Source organism: Aspergillus pseudotamarii (assembly GCF_009193445.1).
Source record: "Aspergillus pseudotamarii strain CBS 117625 unplaced genomic scaffold BDV38scaffold_33, whole genome shotgun sequence".
Taxonomy (NCBI): domain Eukaryota; kingdom Fungi; phylum Ascomycota; class Eurotiomycetes; order Eurotiales; family Aspergillaceae; genus Aspergillus; species Aspergillus pseudotamarii.
This window is the reverse complement of record NW_022475047.1, coordinates 363,131-387,512: the sequence shown is the minus strand read 5'-3', so window position 1 is coordinate 387,512 and position 24,382 is coordinate 363,131. Positions and strand designations below refer to the sequence as shown.

The 24,382-nt window shown below is 50.2% G+C and overlaps 9 protein-coding genes across 9 annotated transcripts; 5 read left to right on the top strand and 4 right to left on the bottom strand.

Moving 5' to 3' along the window:
- Positions 1–798: 798 nt before the first annotated feature.
- Positions 799–1,893, top strand: BDV38DRAFT_283881 (uncharacterized protein; the record flags this gene model as incomplete). Its single annotated transcript, XM_032060132.1, has 4 exons — positions 799–963; positions 1,304–1,446; positions 1,507–1,584; positions 1,638–1,893. The coding sequence occupies 4 exons, from the start codon at positions 799–801 to the stop codon at positions 1,891–1,893; spliced, it is 642 nt and encodes a 213-aa protein (XP_031912730.1).
- Positions 1,894–2,673: 780 nt separating this feature from the next.
- On the top strand, positions 2,674–4,485 carry BDV38DRAFT_283880 (uncharacterized protein; the record flags this gene model as incomplete). The annotated part of the gene is made up of 3 exons (XM_032060131.1): positions 2,674–2,697; positions 2,752–2,892; positions 2,953–4,485. The coding sequence occupies 3 exons, from the start codon at positions 2,674–2,676 to the stop codon at positions 4,483–4,485; spliced, it is 1,698 nt and encodes a 565-aa protein (XP_031912729.1).
- A 401-nt stretch (positions 4,486–4,886) lies between these two features.
- Positions 4,887–7,900, bottom strand: BDV38DRAFT_293817 (putative beta-glucosidase; the record flags this gene model as incomplete). The annotated part of the gene is made up of 11 exons (XM_032062344.1): positions 7,697–7,900; positions 7,538–7,630; positions 7,371–7,478; positions 7,235–7,311; positions 7,056–7,163; positions 6,824–7,002; positions 6,693–6,761; positions 6,414–6,629; positions 6,056–6,353; positions 5,729–5,967; positions 4,887–5,664 (listed from the first exon to the last, which is right to left on the bottom strand). Exons 1-11 carry the CDS (start codon positions 7,869–7,871, stop codon positions 4,887–4,889), a joined length of 2,340 nt encoding a protein of 779 aa, XP_031912728.1. The 5' UTR covers positions 7,872–7,900.
- A 915-nt stretch (positions 7,901–8,815) lies between these two features.
- BDV38DRAFT_293815 (cytochrome P450) lies at positions 8,816–10,569 on the bottom strand (the record flags this gene model as incomplete). The annotated part of the gene is made up of 1 exon (XM_032062343.1): positions 8,816–10,569. Exon 1 carries the CDS (start codon positions 10,376–10,378, stop codon positions 8,816–8,818), a length of 1,563 nt encoding a protein of 520 aa, XP_031912727.1. The 5' UTR covers positions 10,379–10,569.
- Positions 10,570–11,133: 564 nt separating this feature from the next.
- Positions 11,134–13,066, top strand: BDV38DRAFT_293814 (uncharacterized protein; the record flags this gene model as incomplete). The annotated part of the gene is made up of 4 exons (XM_032062342.1): positions 11,134–11,224; positions 11,277–11,785; positions 11,833–12,148; positions 12,216–13,066. 4 exons carry the CDS (start codon positions 11,134–11,136, stop codon positions 13,064–13,066), a joined length of 1,767 nt encoding a protein of 588 aa, XP_031912726.1.
- A 410-nt stretch (positions 13,067–13,476) lies between these two features.
- BDV38DRAFT_111244 (DUF803 domain membrane protein) lies at positions 13,477–16,299 on the bottom strand. The gene is made up of 2 exons (XM_032050983.1): positions 15,016–16,299; positions 13,477–14,947 (listed from the first exon to the last, which is right to left on the bottom strand). Exons 1-2 carry the CDS (start codon positions 16,016–16,018, stop codon positions 13,497–13,499), a joined length of 2,454 nt encoding a protein of 817 aa, XP_031912725.1. The 5' UTR covers positions 16,019–16,299; the 3' UTR covers positions 13,477–13,496.
- Positions 16,300–17,014: 715 nt separating this feature from the next.
- BDV38DRAFT_283875 (26S protease regulatory subunit 4) lies at positions 17,015–20,669 on the bottom strand (the record flags this gene model as incomplete). The annotated part of the gene is made up of 5 exons (XM_032060130.1): positions 17,015–18,810; positions 19,102–19,341; positions 19,396–20,464; positions 20,524–20,589; positions 20,631–20,669. 5 exons carry the CDS (start codon positions 20,667–20,669, stop codon positions 17,015–17,017), a joined length of 3,210 nt encoding a protein of 1,069 aa, XP_031912724.1.
- A 331-nt stretch (positions 20,670–21,000) lies between these two features.
- On the top strand, positions 21,001–22,607 carry BDV38DRAFT_249461 (E2 ubiquitin-conjugating protein UBC1). Its single transcript, XM_032054845.1, has 4 exons — positions 21,001–21,207; positions 21,344–21,738; positions 21,799–22,103; positions 22,164–22,607. Exons 2-4 carry the CDS (start codon positions 21,478–21,480, stop codon positions 22,336–22,338), a joined length of 741 nt encoding a protein of 246 aa, XP_031912723.1. The 5' UTR covers positions 21,001–21,207; positions 21,344–21,477; the 3' UTR covers positions 22,339–22,607.
- A 193-nt stretch (positions 22,608–22,800) lies between these two features.
- On the top strand, positions 22,801–24,381 carry BDV38DRAFT_111204 (TFIIH complex kinase subunit CCL1). Its single transcript, XM_032050981.1, has 2 exons — positions 22,801–23,299; positions 23,389–24,381. Exons 1-2 carry the CDS (start codon positions 22,955–22,957, stop codon positions 24,310–24,312), a joined length of 1,269 nt encoding a protein of 422 aa, XP_031912722.1. The 5' UTR covers positions 22,801–22,954; the 3' UTR covers positions 24,313–24,381.
- Position 24,382: the final 1 nt, after the last annotated feature.

The window sequence follows — 24,382 nt, the reverse complement described above, 5'->3', positions numbered from 1 at the left end:
TTTTTTTCCATCTCACGGAGAAGTGCCAATACGAATATGGTCTTTGGCGCAAAGACCTCTGACCAATATTATCCTAGAAGTATGTTGGGGTAGCTGTCCTTGGGAAAGCAATATTTTCATATCAACATGGAAAGATATAAACTTCCTAGCCATACAAGTGGTATGATGTATCCAGCGGTTCTTGTCAATGAGCCGTATATATAAAATATGTGTATCATATTGCTAAATGCCCTGGGTCGGAAACCCCTAACCGAGCAACCCAGGAAAGCTCCCTTCAATTCATATATAGTTTATGCGGTCTCATCTTTCTTTTTCGAAAATCTCCTTATTGAATATAAGTTGTTACTAAAAAGCTTGTTTTCCAATATCAAACGACCACGACCTATACATATATGATTTCAATGCTTCTATTAACGCCTTGAATAGCAGGCAGGATAGTTGGTTCCCGGATAGCATTAACTTAGAACTGCTCAATATCCGAGAAAGAAGTCTTCTCTGACAAAGGTCTCCTACTTCCTAGCTACACTCCCATATTTCCAGAAAGCCTTACACTAAAGGCCAGGTGCTAACTAACACTGCATTCTGTTTGAAAATACGAGACTGTAACTAAGTTATATATCCCTCCAAGTAGCTCCTTTTATCAGAGTTTAGTGTAGAATAGCTACTCTACGTTGCTCTGTATTATCTTAAGCGTTGAATTATTTCTGTGGTCTAATGCAATGCTACATACCATCGCATCTAATTTAAACGATCTTCTTCACAATAACAATAAGTATCAATCACATGCCTACTTCAAATATGCATCCTAGTGCAGTCGACGAGCTCTTTGATCCTCTCCAGGAGATCACGGATGCTGAAATCTACAACTTTATCCCTAGAGGCCATGTTTTCTTCTTCAAGCATACCCAGACTTCATGGCGAATATGGACAATACAGGCTCAGAAATTTCGAATACATGAAGAAGTAAATTGTTTGCATCTACGCAGGATGTGTCTTCGGTGTGTGTGGCTACACAAGTCGAAGGCCCTTCCCCGGGTATGAAAGCCGTCCTGAAGATCAAAGCCCAGTATGTGGTCCCCTTGAATCTTGAGCGACTAGGATAGGCGCGGTCATATTTTTATCATATATCTTTACCTAGTTTCTAACACTATTCAGGACTGAGCCTTGGACAATAGATACGTCCTGAGTTGATTATCTTCCGGTCACCCAAGAAATCTTTCGAGAGATATCTGTTTTACATAAGCTCACTGAGGGTGGTTGTAGCAGCACACCCCGCTTGATTGACATTGCTTTTATTGAACAGGGTGATGATGATCCTGTTCCTAATGGATATTTTGTGGTGTTTCTCTTGGAGAAACTCCCTGGAATAGACCTTGAACGGACATTATCTCAATTCTCCCTTGAGAAGCGAAATCGTGTGCGGATAGCCTTTGCTAAAGCTCTTCGGTAGGTTCTCTCTGTCGTCCCATACTCCTTCGAGGAGTTTCTGCTAAAGACATTGTATAGAGAGTTCTACAGCTTCAGGCTTTCCCACAATGACCCTGCTCGACGTAACCTTATCTGGGGTGAAGAAACCGAGAGATGGTATGTATGCGGTCCAGCACAGCCGAGGTATCTCAATTAACAACCATGCCTAGCTTCATAGTAGATCTGGAAGACGTTGAAGAAAGGGATCATCCAGTCTTCAGCACTTGGCGCTTTAACCCCTGGAGGGACTTTAGATATTGCGAGCTCTGTTTAGGAGAATTGGATCCAGATGAAGCTAATTATGATCCAATGGTGCCAGGGCCGCATGAAGAGATTGAGGATACTGATGAGGCGCTTTATGCTCTAGCGGCTCGCACGAAACATATATCAGAGCAGGGTGATAATGTAGCGACCAAGGTAAAATGAGGCATCTTTGTGTCATTCCCTTGGTTGGCCCCTGGCATTATCTAATTGAAAGTTCATCATAGTGGACCTTGATGGTTTTATAATCTCATGTTAAACCTAAGGAAGGCATGATTACTTGTTTTTTAACATCTGGGACATGTCTCAATGTAGCTAGATCTGTCTTGCGTTTTTGGAGTCAGATTGCCCAGGAGCAGTAGTCAAGTATACATAAGTACCTGTAGGAGAAAGGCCCATCCCAGAGCCCTCTATATTCAGCGTTACACACCTATGTTGGTTGCTGGGAGGCTCAGTCGACGTCGACAGAACTAAGTAAAATGACTCACTGGTAGCTCCTGTCAAAGCCATCTTCTGCCCCCGTGTCATTTCCATAGTACTCGAGGAATCCTGCATTCAGCACGAGCACCGGATCGGGACACTATCGCCGCTTGGAACGTTGCGTTTTAACACTGGTTGCGACATTACGTACGCTGGAAAGGCAGCCAAAATTCAAGAACAGTAACTCGGGAAAAGATTGCAACAGGGGGTTACCTTCGGTGCAAGCGGTGTTACTGTGATATGTACATTCTTGGGTGTCTGAAAATATGCGATCTAGACCAGGATGACTAAGATCGGTAACGGTACTGGTAAATTACCGTACAGGCTCGTGATCTGGGTAATGGCGTCACTCGTGTGGTGCGACTCCAACAAGTTGCTTGTCACTCTTTTCATTCCACAGTCCACCATCAAGGCTGTTAGTTGAACGGACGCTCCTGGACAGAGAGATAGGCTATTGGTACAGCTATGGAGACTGCACCGCTTACCTTGGTATGTCATCGACCAACACTGGGGGCTTTTTGCATCGTATACCCAGCCTGACAGATCTCCCCGCGCAAGGCTCATACCCATGCACGAAATGCAGTTCTTGAGACCCGCAAGTCAAACCCAGTCGCTGCGAGCGAGGAACATGACTTGGCCGCGGGTGAGTTCGCTGCGGCGGCCCAGAAAAGCTCAGATCGTGAAGTATGCTTATCCGCTAGCCCTTCAGGGTTTGATAGACGCTCACATGTGCACATTACACAGGCCCTGAGGACGCTACAGCTTCTGGAGCAACATCATAAAAAGCTCGCCCAGATCTTGCGATTTCAACATGAGAACCCGCCTACCACTGCCACGAGTACACAGCAAGTGACTATGGAATCGGGGGGAGCGAAGTTAGATATACAGCAACACCCACCAAAGCTACTAGGACACGCTCGCCTACCGGCAAGGGAGACTTCGTCAATCGCTAGCAACTTGGCCTCGGCTCGAGGCATTCCGTCGCAGCCGCGCCGTGGCTCTCCGGTGTCACCTACGGTTTCCTCGCAGCAGGCAGGAGCGAAGATGACAGAGGGACCGGCAAAGATCAGGACCAGTGAGGCTCGATTACGAGAAAGACAGGCCTATGCGACTAAGGAACGTTCCAATCGGACGCCATCTAAGCAGTCATGGAATCCATCTGCAGCCAGCCCTACCGATATCACCTCGCAACAATTTGTACCTCCGGACGCCGAGTCGTCCCATCTTAAGGACAGACAAGCCACATCCGAGGAGCCATTTCAGCGGTTCTATTCTACCTTTGAAGGACTTATTTCCAAACTGTCCGCACCGTTGGCTTTCGCAGGCCTCCCTTTGGGGTCAGACGTGTCGGAAAAGGCCGAATCTGCGCGCAAAACGTCAGCAGAGACGAAGGTGGACCGCCAACCTGCAGTTTCCGATCGCCAGAGTCAATCAGGGGACACAGATATCAGCAAAATATTTTCGCGTGCTGCACTACGAGCTGTCCGAGATTCAACGGGCGGAGGAACAGGAAGCACAGCTGAATCGTTTTACGTCGTACCCACAACGGGTGGAACTGTTTCCTATGCTGGGATCTTGAGCAGGGCCGAGAAGGAAGCCCGAAGAAGTAGCTTCGAAGAGGGCGATGAGGACTTCGTGGACGCCCGTGAGACACCGCCCTCACCCGAAATGCGTCAGAGCATGACGGGGAGCAAGGGCAGGGGCACTCGCGGCAAAGACAAACTCACCAGCATCCAGAGTCCTAAGACTCTAGAGGAATTACAGATGGAAAACCAAGCTCTGAAGCATCTGACTGATACTTTATCCAAACGTCTGCACATGTGGGAGGTTAACGCGCAATCATCTTCCATAGCTTTGCAGCAGTCTCTGAGAGCAATGCATCATCAAAATGTCCCATCCCCAGAGCACTACCCACAGTCTACTCCTGCTGTCGCTTCACCTACCACTTCTCTCTCTACACCAGCCACCGCAGATCAAGAGCAACGCATCAGAGAGCTTGAGGAACTGATCCAACAGAGCGAGAAAGAACTCGACAAGGTTGGTCGTGAGAACGACAAACTACGAAATGTCCTAGGAAGATATAGAGACCGATGGGAGAAGCTAAAGGAGGGTGCGAAAACTCGGCGGGAGGGCAGGTCAACTGGAGACAGGAACAGCTATGCAGAGCCTAGCACACAGAAAGCTAGTGAGGCCACGCAAATGCAAGCCGAGGGAGGAACCGAAAACGATACCAACTCAGGTAATGAACCTGAAGGCAAAAACGACTCTTCTAGCTGAGTCATAGTTTTCAACCTCATTCCATCGAGTCTCAAGGACGTTTGCAAGCTTAAGGTCCCGCACGGAACATGGACAATTGCTTTCGTTGAGAGATGTACGATAGTTATGTCACACATATCGCTTCTCTTCGTCTCTCTATGTGCTTTTTGAGTTCATGAACCTTTTTTTTCGGGTTTATTATGAAGGAATTGCATCAAGGTCGCTCACTTGCAGATCTGGGAAGCAAAAAGGCATGCAACTATGCATCAGCCTATGAATCACGGTAATTTACGAGTCATGTCCACGGGAAAGTGCCATATTAGTGATAATTGAGCAAATAAGTGTATAATTCAAAAGTTCAGAATCAGAATCCATCACGAACTAACCATCCTCCGTCTACCTCCAGCTAACTCCCCAATCACTCACTGCACATAGAAAGTAGCATTACCCCGAATATCCTCAGAGCTGCTTCCCACAAGCACACCAAAAGCCCCAGGCTCAACAACATACTTCATGCGTACATTCCACAGCCCCAAGTCCTGGACCTTCAATGGAATCTCCACCGTCTTACTCTGCCCAGCAGGAATGACAACCTTCTTGAACCCCTTCAGCAACCGATTCGGCACCACAACCGACGCAACCTCATCCACAACATACACCTGCACAACCTCCGTGCCATCCCTTGCAGCGTCCGTATTCTTCACCTCAACACTAACAGTAACCGTATCCGCCGCCGTCACATTCGTCTTATCAAGCTTAACAGCCCCATACTCGAAGCTGGAGTAACTCTTTCCATACCCGAAGGGATACCACGCCTTGGGGTTCCCAAGCGCATACTGGTGACCGAATTCAAGCGTTCCATTGGCATAAATATACCCTGCATCACCGATCTCGCGCGCCGAGTTCAGATAGTCGTAGTAGATGGGCAGATCACCGACGGAGTGCGGGAAGCTAACGGACAGTTTACCGGAGGGGTTGTAGTCGCCGAAGAGGACGTCGGCGAGGGCATTTCCACCTTGCTCGGAGGGGTAGAATTGCTGGACGAGCGCGGCGGTGCTGTTCGAGAGCCAGGGTTCCGTGATGGGCTTGCCGCTCGAGAGGACGACCACGGTGGGCACGCCCGTGTCGACGATCGCTTTGATGAGGGGGGCTTGGGCGCCGACGAGGTTGAGGCTGTTTACGTCGACGTGCTCGCCGGTCCTGTCATGCTTTGTATTAGTTTCATGAAGGTGGTATTTGGAGGGATAGGATAGGGCGGAGTTACGTTGCGTTGAGGCCGGCCCAGAGTTCCTTCTGGTCGCGAGACCAGGTGCCCACGACTACGACTGCTACGTCGGACTTCTTGGCTGCTTCGACTGCTTCGGCGAAGCCGGATTGGTCGTTGCTCCAGCGTTCGCAGCCCTGGGCGTAGTTGATTGTTGCCTTATCGCCGACGGCGGCTTTGATACCATCTAGGGGTGTCACGCCGCGGTACTGGCTTTCGTAGACGACATAGTCTCCGTACTGCGTGTGTCAGTTAGTATTATCACTGGTGTCTTAGGCATGTGTGATTCATCTCTAATGAACCGCAAGAAGGCCAGCAGAGACTCACGTTCATAAACCCATGTGCCATAGGCCCGATAACAGCAATGTTACCGCTCTTCTTCAGCGGAAGGGCATTTTCATGATTCTCCAGCAGAACAATCGACTCCCGATCCAGCTCCCGGGCAAGATCAATAGCCTCCTGGGTATGGATGAGCTTGTGCCACTCAGACGCCGGAGCAGCATTATAGGGGTTCTCGAAGAGACCCATTTCAAACTTCGCACGGAGCAGACGGGATACAGCCGTGTTGACGATTTCAATATCGAGCTTGCCGGCATTGACCAGGTCGATGATCGTTTCGAAGTTGCTAGTCTCGTGTTAAACATTTGTCAAACGGTTGAGAGAATGAAATGACTTGACAACTTACTATGAGCCACCGCCCATTTCGACGTCATTTCCGGCTGGGAGCACGGCGAGTGTAACGGCTTCCTTGTCGATGGGGTCGGCGCGGCAGAGCTTAAAGGCCGTGCAGAGTCTATCGGTTGCGCCGGCGTCGCTGGTTACCCAGTATTTGAAGCCCCATTCTTCGCGGAGAATCTCAGTGAGGGTGTGGTAGTCGGCTACGGCGGGGATACCGTCATATCTGTTCATGGTTAGAAACTTGATTGAACGAAAGTATTATGCACGGCAACGAATGTAGACTTACGAGTGGTACGCGCTCATGATACTCCAGGCTCCGGCATCCATGATCGCGCGCTTGAATGATGGCAACCAACTATATTGAATCGGTTAGTTAAGGCTGGGTAAAAGTATGGTTGATTAAAACAGAGTACATACGTTGTGCGCAGATATCTCTCTCCTCCGTGGACAGGCGCAGTGTTCAGACCTTGTTCGGGTTGGGAGAATCCCACAAAGTGCTTGACGTTGGCGGAGACATTGAGACTTTGGATTCCCTTGGTATAGTGGTATCCGATTTCTCCTGCGAGGTATGGATCTTCACCGTATGTTTCTTCGACCTGCAAATGAAGGTTAGGTCGGTTCTAGTAAGGAAACGTAGTATAAGCCTTACTCGTCCAAATCGCAGTTCACGGGCAAGATCAACCACCGGTCCCATCAGGTGGTTGACCCCAAGCGCCGTGGCTTCCTGACTGATGAGGCGTGCCATTTTCTCGATAAGCTGGATTGTGTTCATTAGCTCTGCTGTTCTCGGGGGTCTTGCCTGACGAGTCTTGGGAGGGATGGGCACACCTCCGGGTTGAACGAGCATGCGAACCCGATGGGAGAGTTGTAAATCGTTGCATTACCGATAAGGAATCCATGGAGAGCTATTAAAGGAAAAATTGTCAACGCGGGGCTCAGCGAATCGAACGTGACTAGAACTTACACTCTGTTTGAACAATGGCGGGAATTCCCAGAGTCGTGTTGTGGAGAAGATAGTCCTGAGCTCGCTTGACATTGTCTGCGATGTAATCCCAAGGCACAGGATATCCAACTAGAAAGCCATAGTTCGTTAGCTACCGTAATAATAAATCTGCGAGGTCAATTGCCTACCGTAGAACATTCCACCCCTCATTTTCGTACTCCATTCCAAACCCGTGAGGTTGAATTCTCCGGTAGTCTCATTCATCCAGTTGGTGATATCGCCTGCGATGATCGATTAGTGACTCGGCCATAGAGCTGTTGGTAAAGCGAGACAGTTCCAAATCGCACCCTGAATCAATTGAGACATCTTCTCCTCGAGGGTCATGCGACCCAACAGATCAGTGACACGCTCCTCCACCGGAACACTGGGGTCCTTGTAGCGAGGTTTCTCATCTTGGCCAAGCGACAGGCCAGACAAGAGGCCCAGGAGCAGCAGCCCCTTCGTAAAGACACCGGAAACCATTTCTCTCGATTAAGAAGAGCTTCCTTGAGTAATCGTGTCGCCCTCCACGCAGAAACGGAAGAATCACAAAGATACTCCGACGAGGGGAAGGGCGACGACTTTAAATCTCAGGCCAATTTCTCAGCCTGGCTTAGCCCGCCGGAGAAATGAAATGAGCTTATGGAAAAAAAGTATTAAACCCCACATACAGCAAAGCAGCAGGCCAAGGCTAGCTCTCCACGGAAGTGAGTAGGTTCAATTTAGAGATTGGCACCGGTTAGAATCCATGCGTCGTATAGCTCTCATGATGTCAGGTGCCGATGATTCTCCGGAGGGGGATTGCAAGGCATCACAGACATCTCGAGTGGATTAAATGGATCAGATTGAACAAATGAAAGGATCGAGAATGGAGAATGGGAGATTGTGATCCAGGCGACAGGCTTTCGGTTAATCACCATGCATACCGACAGCACTACCATGAATAGTCCGGCTAAAGCTCACGGCTGAAATGCGAGGAAGGTAATTTAATGAATGGTCCACGAATAGCCTTGAGGAAGCTTGTCCCCGCAGTTTAATTAATGCTGCGCTGGGGAGTCTTGGCTGCAGATTCCCTTCCAGACGGCTTGACGGCTAAAGTCCATGCATGATCCCCGTTTGGATGAACGTTGGAAGAGTCCTTTTCTGGAATCAGAATCTTGTGATAGCTCACTATCCCTGGAAGTCTGAAGGTTATGCTTCAGGGACTTTGTCAATCAGGGTCCTAGCTTAAATATCCGTGGGTATATGAACTGATCGTGGTCCACTTGTATGCACTCGGGATGCTTGTCCGTATCCACTTCTCCATCGTGAACAGACACTAAAACCCCTAGATCCGGTCTCAAATAGCAAAAAGTGGATAATTGCACCATGATCATGTTCCTCAAATTCATTAACATCGTCTACCAAAGATACCTATTCTAACACAGTCATGCCTTTTCCCTTCGCCATATCTTCATCGGCATCTCGCCCATGATCAGGTTAAATGCCTCGAACCGACCGAGCTTCCAATTGGCCGGCAGCGCAAAGTCATACCGATGCACCAGTGTCGCAAGGACAACAGTCTGTTCAAGATATGTGATATTCCGACCGAGACACCCCCGGGCTCCCGTCGAGAACGGGACAAAGTACGGCTCCATGCGCTTCCGGTTGGCCAAATCCATCCATCGGTCCGGATTATATTCCTCGGGATCCGGGAAAATTTCAGGATCTCGATGAGCCGAATAGCTTGTCATCGACACGCTGGTGTCACCCGGGATCCATTCGTTCAATATCTGAGCCCCTTCCGGCGGGGTCCGTCGGGGTAGTCCAGCTGATGTAGGGGGGATCAGGCGCAATGCTTCATCTAAACAAGCGCGTAGGAATGGAAGGTTCTTCACCTTATCGTATGGTGCGACCACTTCATCTTCGTCCAGGGCGCTGTCCACCTCTTCCCGCAATCTTTGCAGGTACTTTGGATGTCTAATCAACATATCCAAGACTTGCGTTAGGGCAATCGCTGTGGTGTCGGCCCCAGCGTTGATGATAGCGCCGACTTCGGCGACGATCTCACCCCATTCGAGGTTGTTAGGGTGCCCTGCCTTATCTTCCATGAGTGAGGAGAAGAAATCATCCAGTTTCTCTCCACTCTGGTACCGCTGTAACCGCATAACTGCTTGGTGGTAGATCACGTCGCCCCACGGCTCTCCATCTTTCCACATCTGGCGGTACTTGGGAACTAGCTTCGATAGTCTAGAAAGCCAATGGAAATACTTATAATCCCAAACAAAGAGTGACTGCGCGTGTGCGGTGTTATCCTGAGATTTGCGATACCGAGCCGGGTATGTTGTCCCATCCATTCTCTGAGCGGTAACCTCATCAGTTCCCTTCTCCAGCAGTCCTAGGGTGGACGAAAGGGCAATGAGATTGATGGCCTCAATCGTGAACAAATTGATCCACTTGTTGTAGTCTAACGTGAGATCTGCCGCTTGGGGTTCTGTTTGTCCAGGAAGTAGCGGGAGTGTGCAGCGCGCATCCAACGCTTTGACAAGGCGGCCGGTAACGTTGGCCACCTTGTGTTCCCATCTTTCCAGGTTCTTGATGGCGAAAGCAGAAGACATGCGCTTTCGCTTCTCGGCATGGTCCGCTTTGTCAATAACGTCGAATAGGTGTGTATGAGAGCCCCACGTCATAGCATACTTGATGTCTTTAACACATGGGGTGTTGTGCCCGTATATATCCTTGACCGCACCGATACGGCCGAAGGAAAGATTGTTAGGTCCAATGCGCAATATTGGTGCATTTTTGTGAGCTTCGTATAGGTCTTTGGAACGATAACCACACGAGCTTAGGTAACAGTAAGGAAGGTCGGTGAAACCCGCTAAGGGGGCAAAGTTTGGATATTTGCGAAGCCCTTTGGGGTCGTAGAGGTAGTATATGATAGGAAGAATGAATACGTACCCTACCCCAAGGGCAAGAGCACCGGCGGCAGCCAAAACATAGATTCCTGGCATCTTGGGGATGATTCTTGGGATCTTGCAATGCCGAATGATTGAGAATTAGTTCGCAGGTCCTGTCCACTTTCCTCCAACTATATATATTTCAGAGAATCGGGATATGAGTGTCATTTCCCGACCGTGATCTCCTCTTGAGCAATTAGAGCTGCCGAGAGCAGAGCCAAAGTTTCCTAAAAAGGCTATTGAGGGTCTCGTCGTTAGCTCATGAATAACGATTCGCGAGATAGACTCAACCCCGATGTTGATCTCATGCAGATGGGCCGATTGAACTTGGAAGCCCTAGCCATCCCAATGGGGAAATACTTCCTTTTCAAGAATTGGCAGGACTGCCTTATCGGTCTCTGATTCGCCCAAAGGGATTTCGCCGGGAACCAAGCGGGGAAATTTTACCCCAAGTTTCCCCACAGTTTTCCCCCGCAACTCATGTTCAACCACCATCCATGACCATGTGGTTACTATCTCTAGCCCTCAACCAGGAATAGGAAATGAGCAGTTCTGGAAAGCACAGGCCGGCTGCATGTAGGAGATGCAAAGGTCAGTACTACCATCTGTAAAGGGTAGAATTCCACGCACTAACATCAGATCATCCAGATCGGCATTTGCGATGTGAGTCCTCCAGCGAGGGTCCTCGTGCAAACAGGTCACCCTTTGGTACTGACTGCTACCAATAGGCGATGGAGACAGCCCCTGCAAAAGCTGCAGACAGGCCAGCTCAAAATGTGACCGTGGTGCCAAGAACTTCAAATTTCGACATGAGCCAATACCGAAACGAAGGTTTCATTTCTCTTCTGATCAGAAATGGGTTGGCCTGCCTCGGAAAGGTAATTCAACCCGCCCATTGCAGTTATACGTGAGATATGTACATCTACTATTCGTGATTCTGACTATACGCAAGGCCGACTCCATTATGTCCATGTGAACGCAGATGGTCGTCAAGAAAGCGACGACGATGATGATGACAATGATGATGACGCCGAAGAGAGCCTGCCTGAGGCCAAAGACTCTCATGCGTCACCATCCCCCAGCTCCATGATCTGGAGAAAGAGCCAGAAGCCACATTCCCTTTCAGCATCTACCCCGACGAACGCTAGCCATGACCACCATAGAGAAGAGCTTGGCCAGAGTTATCGGGACTCGAGGCACTTTAGCATTTCCAGTTTCAATGCAGTCGCTGGCTCCAATGAACCGTCTCCACAGTCGGCTTCTTACTATGCCCAGACTTCCGCGTATGATTGCTTGTCTCAACCTACCGACCAACCCGTGAATGTTTTTCCAGTAGAGCGAGATCATTACCGCCTGGGACCTTTGAAGGGCGTTCCCCAAACCTTCTCAGACGCCTCCTATACCAGTGACCTACAGGAAGCATGCTTGATACGCTACTTCGTGGAGAGGCTTGCTCATTGGGTACCCTTCCCCCCTCTGCTCCCATTATACCAGCTAACCACCCACAGTTCGACATAACAGACCGAGACCGACATTTCGCGCTCACAGTGCCCGGCCGAGCAATGTTCTGCCCAGTACTCCGATACGCTCTCCTCACCGCATCAGCCGGCCACATGCGACAGGCCCTAAAATGCCGCAACAACAGCAACGGCACTGTCATCTTCGACGGAATCCCACTGCCGGGACTCAGCGAAGACTCGGCAATCCGCTACCACAACATTTGCATCTCATACCTAATCGAGATCTCCAAAGACCCAAATGAGGAGTACAACGAAGACGTTCTAACCGCAGCGACCATCCTCCGCTTCTACGAGCAATTAGACGGTACCTCCTACCGCCCCCTCCCTCCCCAAATAGTATCCCCTCTACACAAACTAACCAAAAAACCCAGCCCCCTCAATCGGCACCGACACCGAAGCCTACCTCAAAGCCGTCCAATTCATAGTGCACACGCAGAACAACGACTCCTTCTACGCAGCCCAAACAATCCACGGCCCAACCCACGACAACAACATCCACTCCTCACCGGCAATCTCCCTCCGCCACGCCGCCTGCCTCATCGCCCTCCGACAAGAAATCTGGAGTGCATTCCTGCACCAACGCCCCGTGCGGCTCCCCATCTCCCCCAGAAACGACTACAACGCCTTCCCCACCACCTGCGACTTCATCTGGGCCAACCGCGTCCTCGTCTGGTGCGCCGACCTCCTCAACTTCGCCTTCGACAGCCACACAAACACTAAATACCCGACACAAGCAGCCCGTCTCGCAAAATGGAACAGCCTCAAAGCCTTCGAAACAAACTGGAATAACCACAAACCCCTCTCCTACAAGCCCATCTACTATGCGCCCCCGGAACCGGAACGGGTGTCTTATTTCCCGACTATCTGGCTCATGAATGATAGTCAGGTTGTCGCGGAGCAGCATATGGAGCTGGCGCGGATTCTGCTCGCCGTGTCAAATCCGGGGATGCAGCGGTTGGGGGCCGGGGCCGGGGCGCTGAATCGTGGGCTGGAGGCAGAGTTAAGGGCTATCACGAGGAGGGTGATTGGGTTGGGGTTGGGGAATCGGGCAGGGCCGCCGGCGTTGGTGACGAGTGCGGTTGGCATCTCGATTTGTGGGGAGTATTTTGATGATCCCGGGGAGAGGGAGGCGTTGGTGAAGTTTTTGGTGGACCTGGAGTTTGAGTATGCTTGGCCGACTAGAGCGATTGTGAGCGCTTTGAGGAGTGCTTGGGCTGCGTAGATCTATATGGGTGGGTTTAGAGCATGGTGGGGAGTTGTCTGTAGTAGTAGGTCTTTGGGCTTTGTCTTTTCGGGATAGATAGGATTCAATAGATATATAGATAGGTTTTTTTTGTTTTTTTTTTTATTTTTTTTATTTTTTTTATTTTTTTTTGGCTCTTTTGCATATATATTAGCGGCGGTTCAATGAGCACATACAATCAATGTTTAACTAATAGGCATCCTATAGTATACGTCATGCTACGATTATATGTTATCTGAATGAACCGACCACTTTGGAACCTCTAAAGTCTGTATTAAACACTATAACCTACAAAATGCCAACAAATTTATTGGCTGGTAGACGAAAGTCTACCCAAGAAGCCTCTCAACGCAAATGCAATATGTACTAACAATGCCAGTGAGCCAGCCACCCTGACGAGAGAGGGTTTTTACATCTGCGTATTTGTCCCAGTTTCCTCCTCGTTAGTCTGTGACTCGGCGATCTGCTCATGCTCGTTGCCGTGGCCATTTACTTTGCGTAAAGTGCCACCCAGCCATGCTAGGCCCCCACCCCAAGAGTCACTTAGGCTTCGGATCCGAGATACAGATGTAGAGCTATCGGGCTGCAGGTTTTGTGGAGCATCCTCTGTATCTAATGTAGTGGTCGATTGTCCGGCAGTGACAGGAGCGGTGGCAATATCGCCGGTAGAGTTGAACCTTGCAGTTGGCAGCACACCGCGGGGGTCCAGGCCCTCATCGATATTGGCGCTTTCACCGTCGCGGTTGCGAAGGAAACCATCTACAATGGTTGTACTGAGTTGCTTGCCCCGATGCCTCCGCACGAACTTGCGATCCTTTACCGGACTCGTTTCCCCACGGCGCAGGGACTCTGCTACCACCGCACTGAACCCGGCAGAAATAGTCGGAAGCAGCGGGCCCGGCGAGAAACGTGACGATATCGAATTCCGTAGCCGGCGCGCCGGCGGCGTCTGTGGAACAGTGTTGGTTCGGGACCCTGGCGATGCGGTTTCCGTTCCCGAAGCGGCAGGAACCTTGAGATTGTTGTCTTCGATTCCAGGCGCAGGCGGGAAACGAAGAAGAACCGGTGAGCCGGATGTTGCCGGCCTCGACTGTTCAGGAGTAACTGGACGGTCAATTTGGGGTATTTGGGGTTCGGACTTGGGGGTTTCAATGGCCGACTCATGAACATCAGCCCAAGGATTGGTTAGAAGAGAGTTAGGGTGCACGGGAGGAGAAGGCTCCGGGAACTGCTCGGTGAGAGACTCGGCTGTCAATGAACCGATAGGAGAAGATGGAGCAGCGGATGAGACACCCCGGGGCGTACGCTGGCCCTCATTAATTCCCTCAGTACCGTGACTGAGGAGCGACCCAGAAGGGGACTGCAGATGCTCTTCCTGGGTTTCCAAAGGCGTCCGTGAAGGTTTCTGCACTCTTACATGACGCGCAGAAGGTAACATGTCGACGCTGTCGCGATACCTCTCTCCCGCCAGCAGACCAATAGCCTCCTCTTCGTCATCAGCAGAGTATGAAGACTCGTCGTCACTGCGGACCCTGCCACTGGTGATGAAATATACGCCTAGGAAGGTCAGGAGACAACCGCCTATAAACTTCCCGGCACGGTCAAGGGTGTAATTTTCAAAATCACGGTACAACACCGCGCTTCCGATAATGACAGACAGTGTGAAAAGCACAAATTGAGTTGGGATCACCTGGGTGGAATCAAAACGCTGGAGAGCACGGTTGATGTAGCGAATCTGCAATACAGCGCTGAAAACCAGGACAAAAACCAGAAGGTAAGTGATTGGGAATGTAATCACATGCCATAGCGTGAAGGACAACAGCGACGAAACACCCTTTGTTGATAGAGCAGTATATCCACCTAGACACGAGAATAAGCGGTCGCCCAAAACGAGTCCGAATGGATGGAAGCTTATTATGATAACTTACCAAAAAGTGCCACGAGTCCAACATCAATCAAGACCGTCCGTGACCCGTACTTTCCACTTGCCCATAAGAGGCCAATGATCAAGACGGTGGAGATGCCTACATACGTCTCAAACTCCCAGCGGGTAATCATCACCCAGATCTCATGCGGTCCAATCTTCTCCTCGGAGGAACTAGCGCTGAGAACGACCACCACTGCACCGGTGACCGCCACGACCACGCCCCAGAAGTCGCGCCCCCGGAACTTCTCCTTCAGCATAATCGGAGCAATGACGCAGTTCGATATCAAGGCCACGACACCCAATGGGGAAACAATCGACGCTGGAGCAAAACCATATGCCATGAAGTTCCCGATCTCGCCGACGCACATCAACACGATTCCGACCCACCAGTACGGAGAGCGAAGGTATGATTTCCGGCGCGGATCCCCCGGTCGCACGGTTCGATCCGACATGAACGACTCGTTCATTTGATCCTGATGCGCATCCGTGTCCATATCATCATCGTCCTCCGGTCCGAGATCAATATGGGGCTGATCGTGATGGACGAACCTAACCTCTGGGGACTCGTCCCTATAACGACCGAAGCGGCGGGACTGGTTTCTACCCCGTGTTTCGTAGTCGCTGTATTCATGCTCTGCAACCGAACCATAAGTGTCTGTCGAACCCCGGCCTGGATTTGCGCGTTTCCATTCCGCCTCCTTTTGCAGTTTTTGATGCTCCCATTCTCGCTCAATCCTGATATGGGCGTAGCGCTGAATATTGAGCGCCAAGGAGATCAGGATGTTACCGATTAGCGCAGTCACGATACCGATGAGCGAAGACCATTGATGCATTCCTCCCCCACCCCCGCGGCCGTCATCTCCGGGGTCCGAGGCCAACGTCGGGGATGGCTGAGAAGAAGGGAATACATACAACGGCGAGAGGGTCGGCGTGGGGGGAGCGGCGGAAGAAATGAAGCTCGTGAGCAGACCCGCTGCTAGAGGCACCTCGTGGAGGTAAGCCATTCGGGATTTTCGAAGGCTAAAAGTAAGGGGAATGAAGGGGTAGGGTATAGGGACGGGGAGGAGGGCGTTCCGACAGCTCCGCTGTCACCGTCGAAGGGAATCGGTATAAAGTTTGAGCCCCAAATTATTGATCATCCACCATCCGCTGTATCTGAATAAGGAGAGAACAGGCAACGGCGCGGTTCGCCTCCGATACTTCAGCGGGTAAAATTCTTCAGGGTTCAGTTCAGCTTCAACCCTGGACGAGTGTTCATGCTGTTAAGGAGAACCACATTGCCGTACTCCCGACACTACTAAATCTCCGATGTGAGACACCACCCTTTTTACCAGTGCAGTGAACTATCACACTGCACCTTTACCAGAACTCAAGAAGCAGGAGTAGCAAAGTCTATAAATAATCCAACTGGTGCGAATCGAATGATTGTTTGTGTTAAGCACGATTTGCGATGTGGAGTCGGTGGGCGGGAAGATAGCCGAAAGACACCGGCGACGTCAGGAGTCAGATTAGTAGTTCGCTGGGCGTAGTTAAACTAAGATCCAATCAGTCGCACGTGCAATACCGCTAGTTAAAGGTGGTGAGCGTAAGCCCAAGCGCAGCATCGTGAAAGGAAAACCGAAAAGAAGTTCGGGGGGGGTGTGGGAATTCGAAGCTAATGTATTTCCAAACTAGTAGAAGAAGGAAGAACAGCACTATTGAAAGGACGAGTGGATTGATTGGCTTAATCCTGACTAACGACCATCTCGGTAGGGATTTTCCCCGAACGTCATCGGGCAGCTGAGATCCGATACTAGGTTAGTACACAGTATAAGTACATACTAGTCAAATCATCTGAGTACTTGTATGCATCTGTGCACCCAAGCAGCGGGAAAGTTTATTATTATGCTGTCACAATCTCTCTATCACTAAATGATGTGACACGCAAGGCTTATGTTTTCAGGGGCACCGGCGCATTATACTATACGAAAAAGAAAAAGAAAAATAATAATAATAAATAATCATCGCCTGGCTCTTTTCTTATCCGGCTCTTGCTCTCCTTCATCGTCACTAATCTCCCTATATATCGTTTTCGGCTGAGTTTCCTTCCATGCCTTAGTGAAAACTGGGTCCTTCTGGGCCTTCTCGGCGTATTTCAGCAACGCTTCTCGGGGATCCTCATCACGCATCGAACTGAGAGGAATACTCTCTCGAATATGTTTCTCATCCGGCTGCGACTTGGCAAAGGGAGTCGTTGCTGGCAGATGCGGCCTCCGTGGATCCTTGGGCCGTCCTGAGGCTGTAAGCCCAATGGTTGGGTGTCGGGAAGACCAGGTTGCCGAGCTATAATGGGGCACACCGTTCGATCCGACAACCACGTTGTCACCCGAGATACCTTGCGAAAGATCCATGGTGAGGTTCGGGTCATCATCGATGTGCCGGCGTTTGGGTGCCTTGGACATAACCAAGGCGGCACCTTTGGACGACATGTCAGGGTTGTAAAGTACATGTGTCTCAGCGTTGGCAGAGCCAGTGAGGATCTGATTGAGTTTCTCATGCCATTGAACTGTAATCAAAGGCGATCCTGGTGTGACCGGTGTGACTAATTCCGGCTTCAGTGTCGCGGGGTTCAAAATGTGCAGATGGCCAGTTTCCGAGCCCGTGAGGACATTCGCAGACGTGGGTGAGAATACGATGTTCGAAGTTGGGTATCGGGAGGAGCTGGACGGGTGCGCCACTGTAGTAATTGGTTGCTTGAACTTTCTAGTATCCCAGAGTTTGATGGTATCGTCTCCGCCCTTGGTGACAACCAGTCTTCCATCCGAGCTAATATCCAGCCCGCTAGTCCATGTATCGCGCGTATGAGCATCGCGAACCTCACCACTAGGTCGGGTAAATGGTCCATTCCCACTCCACATCATTAAGCTTCCGTCAAGGGCAGCAGCAACAAGTACATTAGGTCCACCCTGCTTTGGGGAACCCCATGCAACAGCAGTCATCTTACTCCGACCAGCGGATCCAGCTGCTCTTGACTTATGCATGATCACTTCTTTCTGTGACCGCCCAATATTGGCGTCCCATATACGTACCGTACTATCCGATCCTGCAGTAACACACAGGTTCTCGTCGGTGGGACACCATGCGCCGCTAGTAACTTCCGATATATGTCCCTTGGTATTATGAAGATCTCTCAAGTACATGTCTCCTTTCACAAATTCAGTAACGGTCTCGCCGTCGCGATCGAGGATTCTTGGTTGGGGTGTAGCCGAAACAACCATGACATAGGCTGGCGACAGGGGATTGAACGCAGCATAATGCACGGCATGCGCTTCCTGCACAGCGGATTGTTTTTTGGCGGTAGGATCAACAGACTTGAAGGCGCGCACCGTCGAAGGGGTCATCGAAGCGAAATCATGTAGTTTAATCGTACAATCTGTTGACCCTGTGATTAAACGCGAGCCGGATGGGTCCACTGTGAGAGTTGTTACAGCGCGCTCATGAGTGTTAAGGACAAGCTCGTGCGAGACAGGGAACTCGTCCTCATCATCATCATCGTCGGAGTCAGAATCATCAGAATCTTTATCGCTGTCACTTTCGTTCTTGTCTTTTCGATCTTCAGCTCCAGTCTGAACGTTAGCTTGCTCGTCGCTAATCAAACCTGCCTTGTCATCATCGGCGGTAGCCTTGGCAGAGACATTTGTCCGCTTGGTGCGGTCTATCTGAGTGTTGACATCGGTCTTTCTTTCTTGTTTCCCGAAGCTGCCTGGGAAGAACTTCTTGAAAGCTTCTTCATCGAATCCGTCCATCATGAGATGTACTGCATGTAGTTAGTCGGGTTTCGCAAGAAATAACTGACTGGACGGCGGCGATATCAAGTTTAGTTTGCATTAGTTGCAATGTTTGTCTGGTTTGCAAACTAAGCTCTCGGTGCCGTCATTGATACAGCTCACCTTTTATGTTGTATGATTTTACCATTTAATAGAATCGTGCTTTATATGTGAGTAAGGTATGCTGGCATATGAATGAAGAAATTCTACGCCATATAATGCGTTTGCGTCATTGGAACTAAACTAGGTACACCACCAACATATCGACTACAGGTACAAACCTTCCACGGGCCCTCCGTCTTGCTTCGTCTTCATGATACGTTCCCTAGCGGAGCGGAAATCCTCCATCTGCACTCTCATACGACGTTCTCTCAAAGCCATCAGACCGGCTTCGGTACAGATTGCTCGGATATCTGCACCTGAAAGGTCGTCCTTCTGGTTGATAAACTCGTCAAGATCGACATCATCGCCGAGGGACATCTTGGATGTATGCAGTGTGAAGATCTTCTTCTTGGTATTTTCTGTGAGGATGTTAGTAAACAGATCATTTGTTGTTTACAGAGGGTAACACGTACGGTCTGGGTTCTCGAAGAGAATCTTTCGATCAATACGACCAGGACGAATCAAAGCAGGGTCGAGTGTTTCAATCTTGTTAGTGGCCATGATAACCTTGACATCTCCACGGTCATCGAAACCGTCCAACTGGTTAAGAAGCTCAAGCATAGTACGTTGAATTTCTCGTTCACCGCCCGATGTAGAGTCGTAGCGCTTCGTACCGATGGCATCAATTTCATCAATGAAGACAATGGAAGGCGCGTGTTCCGCGGCGACCGTGAAGATCTGGCGCACCAAACGAGGTCCGTCACCGAGGTATTTCTGGATAAGTTCACTGCCGACAATCCGGAGGAAAGTAGCACTAGTTTGATTGGCGACTGCCTTGGCAAGCAGCGTTTTCCCGGTTCCTGGGGCACCGTAGAGAATGACACCCTTGGGAGGCTTGATACCCATTTCTTCATACAGCTCAGGGTGCAGCAGCGGAAGCTCGACGGATTCCCGAACCTCTTGGATCTGAGTCTCGAGACCACCGATATCCGCATAGGACTCCGTCGGGGCCTTGTCTAGCTTCATCACCGACACCAAGGGGTCGGACTCCTCGGTGAGCACACCCACAACGGAGACAGACTTGTGGTGTAACAGAATGCTGGCACCAGGCTCCAGCAAGTCCTTATCAACGAAGGACATGATAGAAACGTAGTACTCTGGCCCGGTAGCACTGGACACAATCGCATGGTCGTCGTCAATCAACTCTTCCAGATTGCCAACTCCCATGGGAGTGCCTCTCATGTCATCGACACGACCCCTCTCATCTGCATTTCGGTCCATGATATCGAACTCGCTTCTGCTGACGGAATCCTGTGCTGCTTGTGCCTTGGTCTTGCGTAGACGTTCCATATTCTCGACGTATTCTTCTTCTAGCAGCAAGTGGTCGTGGACCCGTTGCATTCGCAAGTATCGTAATTTGCATCGTGATGTTGGGTAAATGTCGGGGAGCTTGGAAGCTGTACTTGGGCCGGCAGCCTTGCGCTTCTTGCGTCCAAGACGGGTCGTAGGAGGAGGTGGTGGTTCATATCTGGGCTTGTCCTTCTATTTAAGGGACGCTTGGTAAGCGGATAGAGCTGTCTGAACGAAGCAATCGAAATTACCTTCTTATCCTTATCATCCCTTCCATCGCCCCCGGGGCCTCCGCCGATGTTGGACTGCTGGTTACCCTGTTGTGAATGACTTGTTAGAGAGACCGTAGTATGACTACGTGAGAGAGTGACGACAGTGAGAGTTGGGAACCAACCATAGTCCAAGTGTGTGCAGCGGAATCAGCAAGACGTTCGTTATACTCTAATTACCCGAACCAAAATGTTATAATGAAAGCGACTCTAATAGTCAGGGGGGTGGTTGAAAGATGGGAGGATAATGGAGGATGATGATGAGCTTTCGGCGAGCTTGGAAGCTGTTGTCGTTGTCGCCATCCGTCGGCTTGGCCACCGCTGTGACCCTCGCACGTGACCCCGAGCTATCATGGCGCTTTGGTGCCTTGCAAATCAGGCGGCTATCAAACAAATCAATGTCAATTGCCGCTGCGTCAGATTTACTCGAAACTATTTTGGTCTGTTGGGCATGTCTACAATTACGTACTACACAGTACTTGGACTGAATAGAAACCCCATATCTCAAATTTCAAAGAATTTCGAAAACCGTCTTTAACTTCCTCAGCGCTTGTCTCACCTGTTGATCTCGTCCCACTTGAACTAGTAGTATATCCGCAACGGACGAGCCCTCATTCCCCCGCGGCGCATCCCCTCCGTCTCACGATACAAGCTACTCTCTGACCGGTAAGGCTGTCTCCCTACCTCTGAGTCCCAGACACTATATTTATAGTTACCCTTTTACCTTCCTTCTGTCATTTCACTCTTACATCATATGCTCAACCGTCCGTATATGATCGTAGCTAACAAGGTGGGCATGTAGTTTGGTTTTACGCAGTGTTCCTAAGCTGCAAGCTCACCTTTGACGCCTAACCACACATTCGTAAAATTCTCACAACTGCCCCTTTTATATCTCGTTTCTTTACCTCACACAACTTGAACCCTAAACCCAGAGTCATGGCCTCCAACCGATCCCGGCGTATCGCAAAGGAAATAGCCGATATCCACGCAGATACGCAGTCTGGGATCACAGCCGAACCAGTAGGCAACGATGAAGACCTCACACATCTACGGGGCACATTCCCGGGGCCCCCAGGTACCCCATATGAGGGTGGCACCTATGCTGTGGATATAAAAATACCAACGGACTATCCGTTTCGGCCGCCAATAATGAAATTCCATACCAAGGTCTGGCATCCGAATATCAGTAGCCAAACGGTAGGTTTTTCAAATATGCAGCTAAGAGATAGCGGATCTAGTATCTAACCGCTTGCATAGGGAGCGATTTGCCTTGATACTCTGTCGTCGGCGTGGTCCCCCGTTCTCACCATCAAGTCCGCTCTGTTGTCACTACAATCTTTGCTCAGCACACCCGAACCTAAGGATCCTCAAGACGCAGAGGTTGCCACTATGCTGCTACGCAAACCAAAGGAATTTGAGAGAGTTGCCCAAACCTGGGCTGCCTTATATGCTGGGGCTCCTACCAAGAATGCGGGCGAGGGCAGCGGTGGTGCCACTAACGAATCCCTGCGACAGCAAGAGCTCAAGTCAAAGGAAGAACAGGACAAGGAAGACTTAGCTAAGTATGTCTCGCAGTTATGGCCATTTGCACTGGAAGGACCTTTCTAACGTCTTTTGTCTAGATACGATGGATACAATAAGGACTTGATCGACCGCTTCTGCAGCATGGGCTTCGATGTAGACCGTGTAGTGGCCGCCTTCAAGTACTACGGTATTGATCGGATGAACGGAGAAGACTACGAACTAGAAGAGGCCTACATGGGTGACATTACTGCACGGCTACTGGGTGAGCCGTAAGTCATACTGACGGTAACCACCTACGGCTAATCATTTTTCTATGACTATGCATGCTGAATGGAGCTGGAGAAGCGTGATGCCTAGCGAGATTCAATCTACTTTCTTTACTTGTTTTGCAGTCCAGCTTATTACCCATTACATGTTAACTTCACGTTAAGGTGTTCTCGTTTTGAGATCGATCTCATGCAATGATGACCAATAGTATACCGAATTATATTTAGCCGGCTATCGGATCTGTGTTCTATATCTTGTGTGAAGCAATACGTTACGTTTCTTTACATTTCCTCGATAAATAACCATGTCTAGTCTGGATTTTAATGATTGTAGATAAAGGTACTTAAAAAGTAGAAATCAATAAATTTATAGCATTTTACTAGTAGTATGTGCTATCGATAAGCACGTGGCGGGCCTTTTAAGCTCCTCTCCGCCTTCAGATCTTCAATGCTTAACTCTAACAACTCACTTTTCTCTACCTATGGGTCAATGACTAGCCACAGATCCAGACCTCGAGTGAACCTACAAGTAGTCAATACCTTTTCAGTCTGAACAGTGATAAATTTATTCGCCATACATTACACAACAGAAGCTCGTTCGAGCGCAACTCCCTTCAGCCACCATGATCGAAGACGATTTCTACCGCTCCTCATCCCAGTTCCGACTTTGGTCTTACACAGAGAAATCTTTACAATCCCTACGCGCAACGACAAACGCAAACGCCAGCGAGCGCGTACGATCAGCACTCCGGAAATCGCGAGAGGCCCAACAATCAGCCACCTCATCTGCAGCAGGAACACCAGCAGCAAACCAGAATGGAAGCGACGCAGACAGCAAAGCAGGCGGCGAAGAGACGGAGATCGAATGCCTAACACCCGAAGAAGAGCACCAGCTGGTGCGATACTTTTGCGAACAGATTATAGAGCTGGGGGAGATGTACAAACCCCCACTCCCAACAATAGTCCGGGTACGTCACACCATCCCTCCTCTACCATCTATACACACAAATCACGGTAAGACACAACCATCGACTAACCACCAAAACCCTCCCAACAGGCCACAGCAATCCAATACCTTCGACGCTTCTACCTAACCAACTCCCCAATGACCTACCACCCGAAATCAATCATGCTCTGCGCTCTCTTCCTCGCCACAAAAACAGACAATTACTACCTCTCCCTCCGCCAATTCGCAGAAGTAATTCCCGGCGGCACAACACCGGAAGACTTAATCCAGCCCGAATTCCTGGTCATGCAAAGCCTCCGCTTCACCTTCGACGTCCGCCACCCCTTCCGCGGCCTCGAAGGCGGCATCATGGAACTCCAAGCCATATCCCAAGGCATGGGCCAACCAGCACCCCACTTTCCAACCCAGACACCAGACGACCTCAAACGCAGACTCCATTCCCTCCCCCCATCGCCAACAACATCCTCATCCTCCATCACAGACCGACTCGCTCGCGCGCACCACAATACCCGCGAGATCCTCAAATCCGCCGCCCAGATGACAGACGCTTACTTCCTCTACACGCCGTCCCAGATCTGGCTTGCGGCATTCATGATCGCGGACAAGCCGCTAGCGGAATTCTACCTCGAGACTAAGCTGGGCAGACCCCAACAGCAGCAGCAGGGATCCCCGCTCTACGAACTCCGGACGAAGCTCATCCGTACCTTAACCGATTGCTCTAATCTCCTGCAAGCGTATAAACCCTTCGCCTCAGATCCAGACCAGAAGAAGAACTTAAGGCGCATCCGGAAGAAGCTCTCCCACTGCCAGAACCCAGACAAGGCTGGTGTTGCGGGCCAGAAGCGTATCCCTGCGGCGGCGGCGGCGGCAGTAGCAGCGGCTGGGGACCCGGCGACATCTGAGAGTGAGATGGAACGTCTAGCAAAGAAGCGGAAATTAGACGGAGAACAGCTGAAGGATATCTTTGGAGGTGAATTAGTGACGCAACGCACAAAGGACGCGCAACAGCCTTAATAGCAGGTTACGCTACTGCTGTAGATGTAGATTATAGAAGATAAGTCATGGTGTTTTGGACTTACTTATG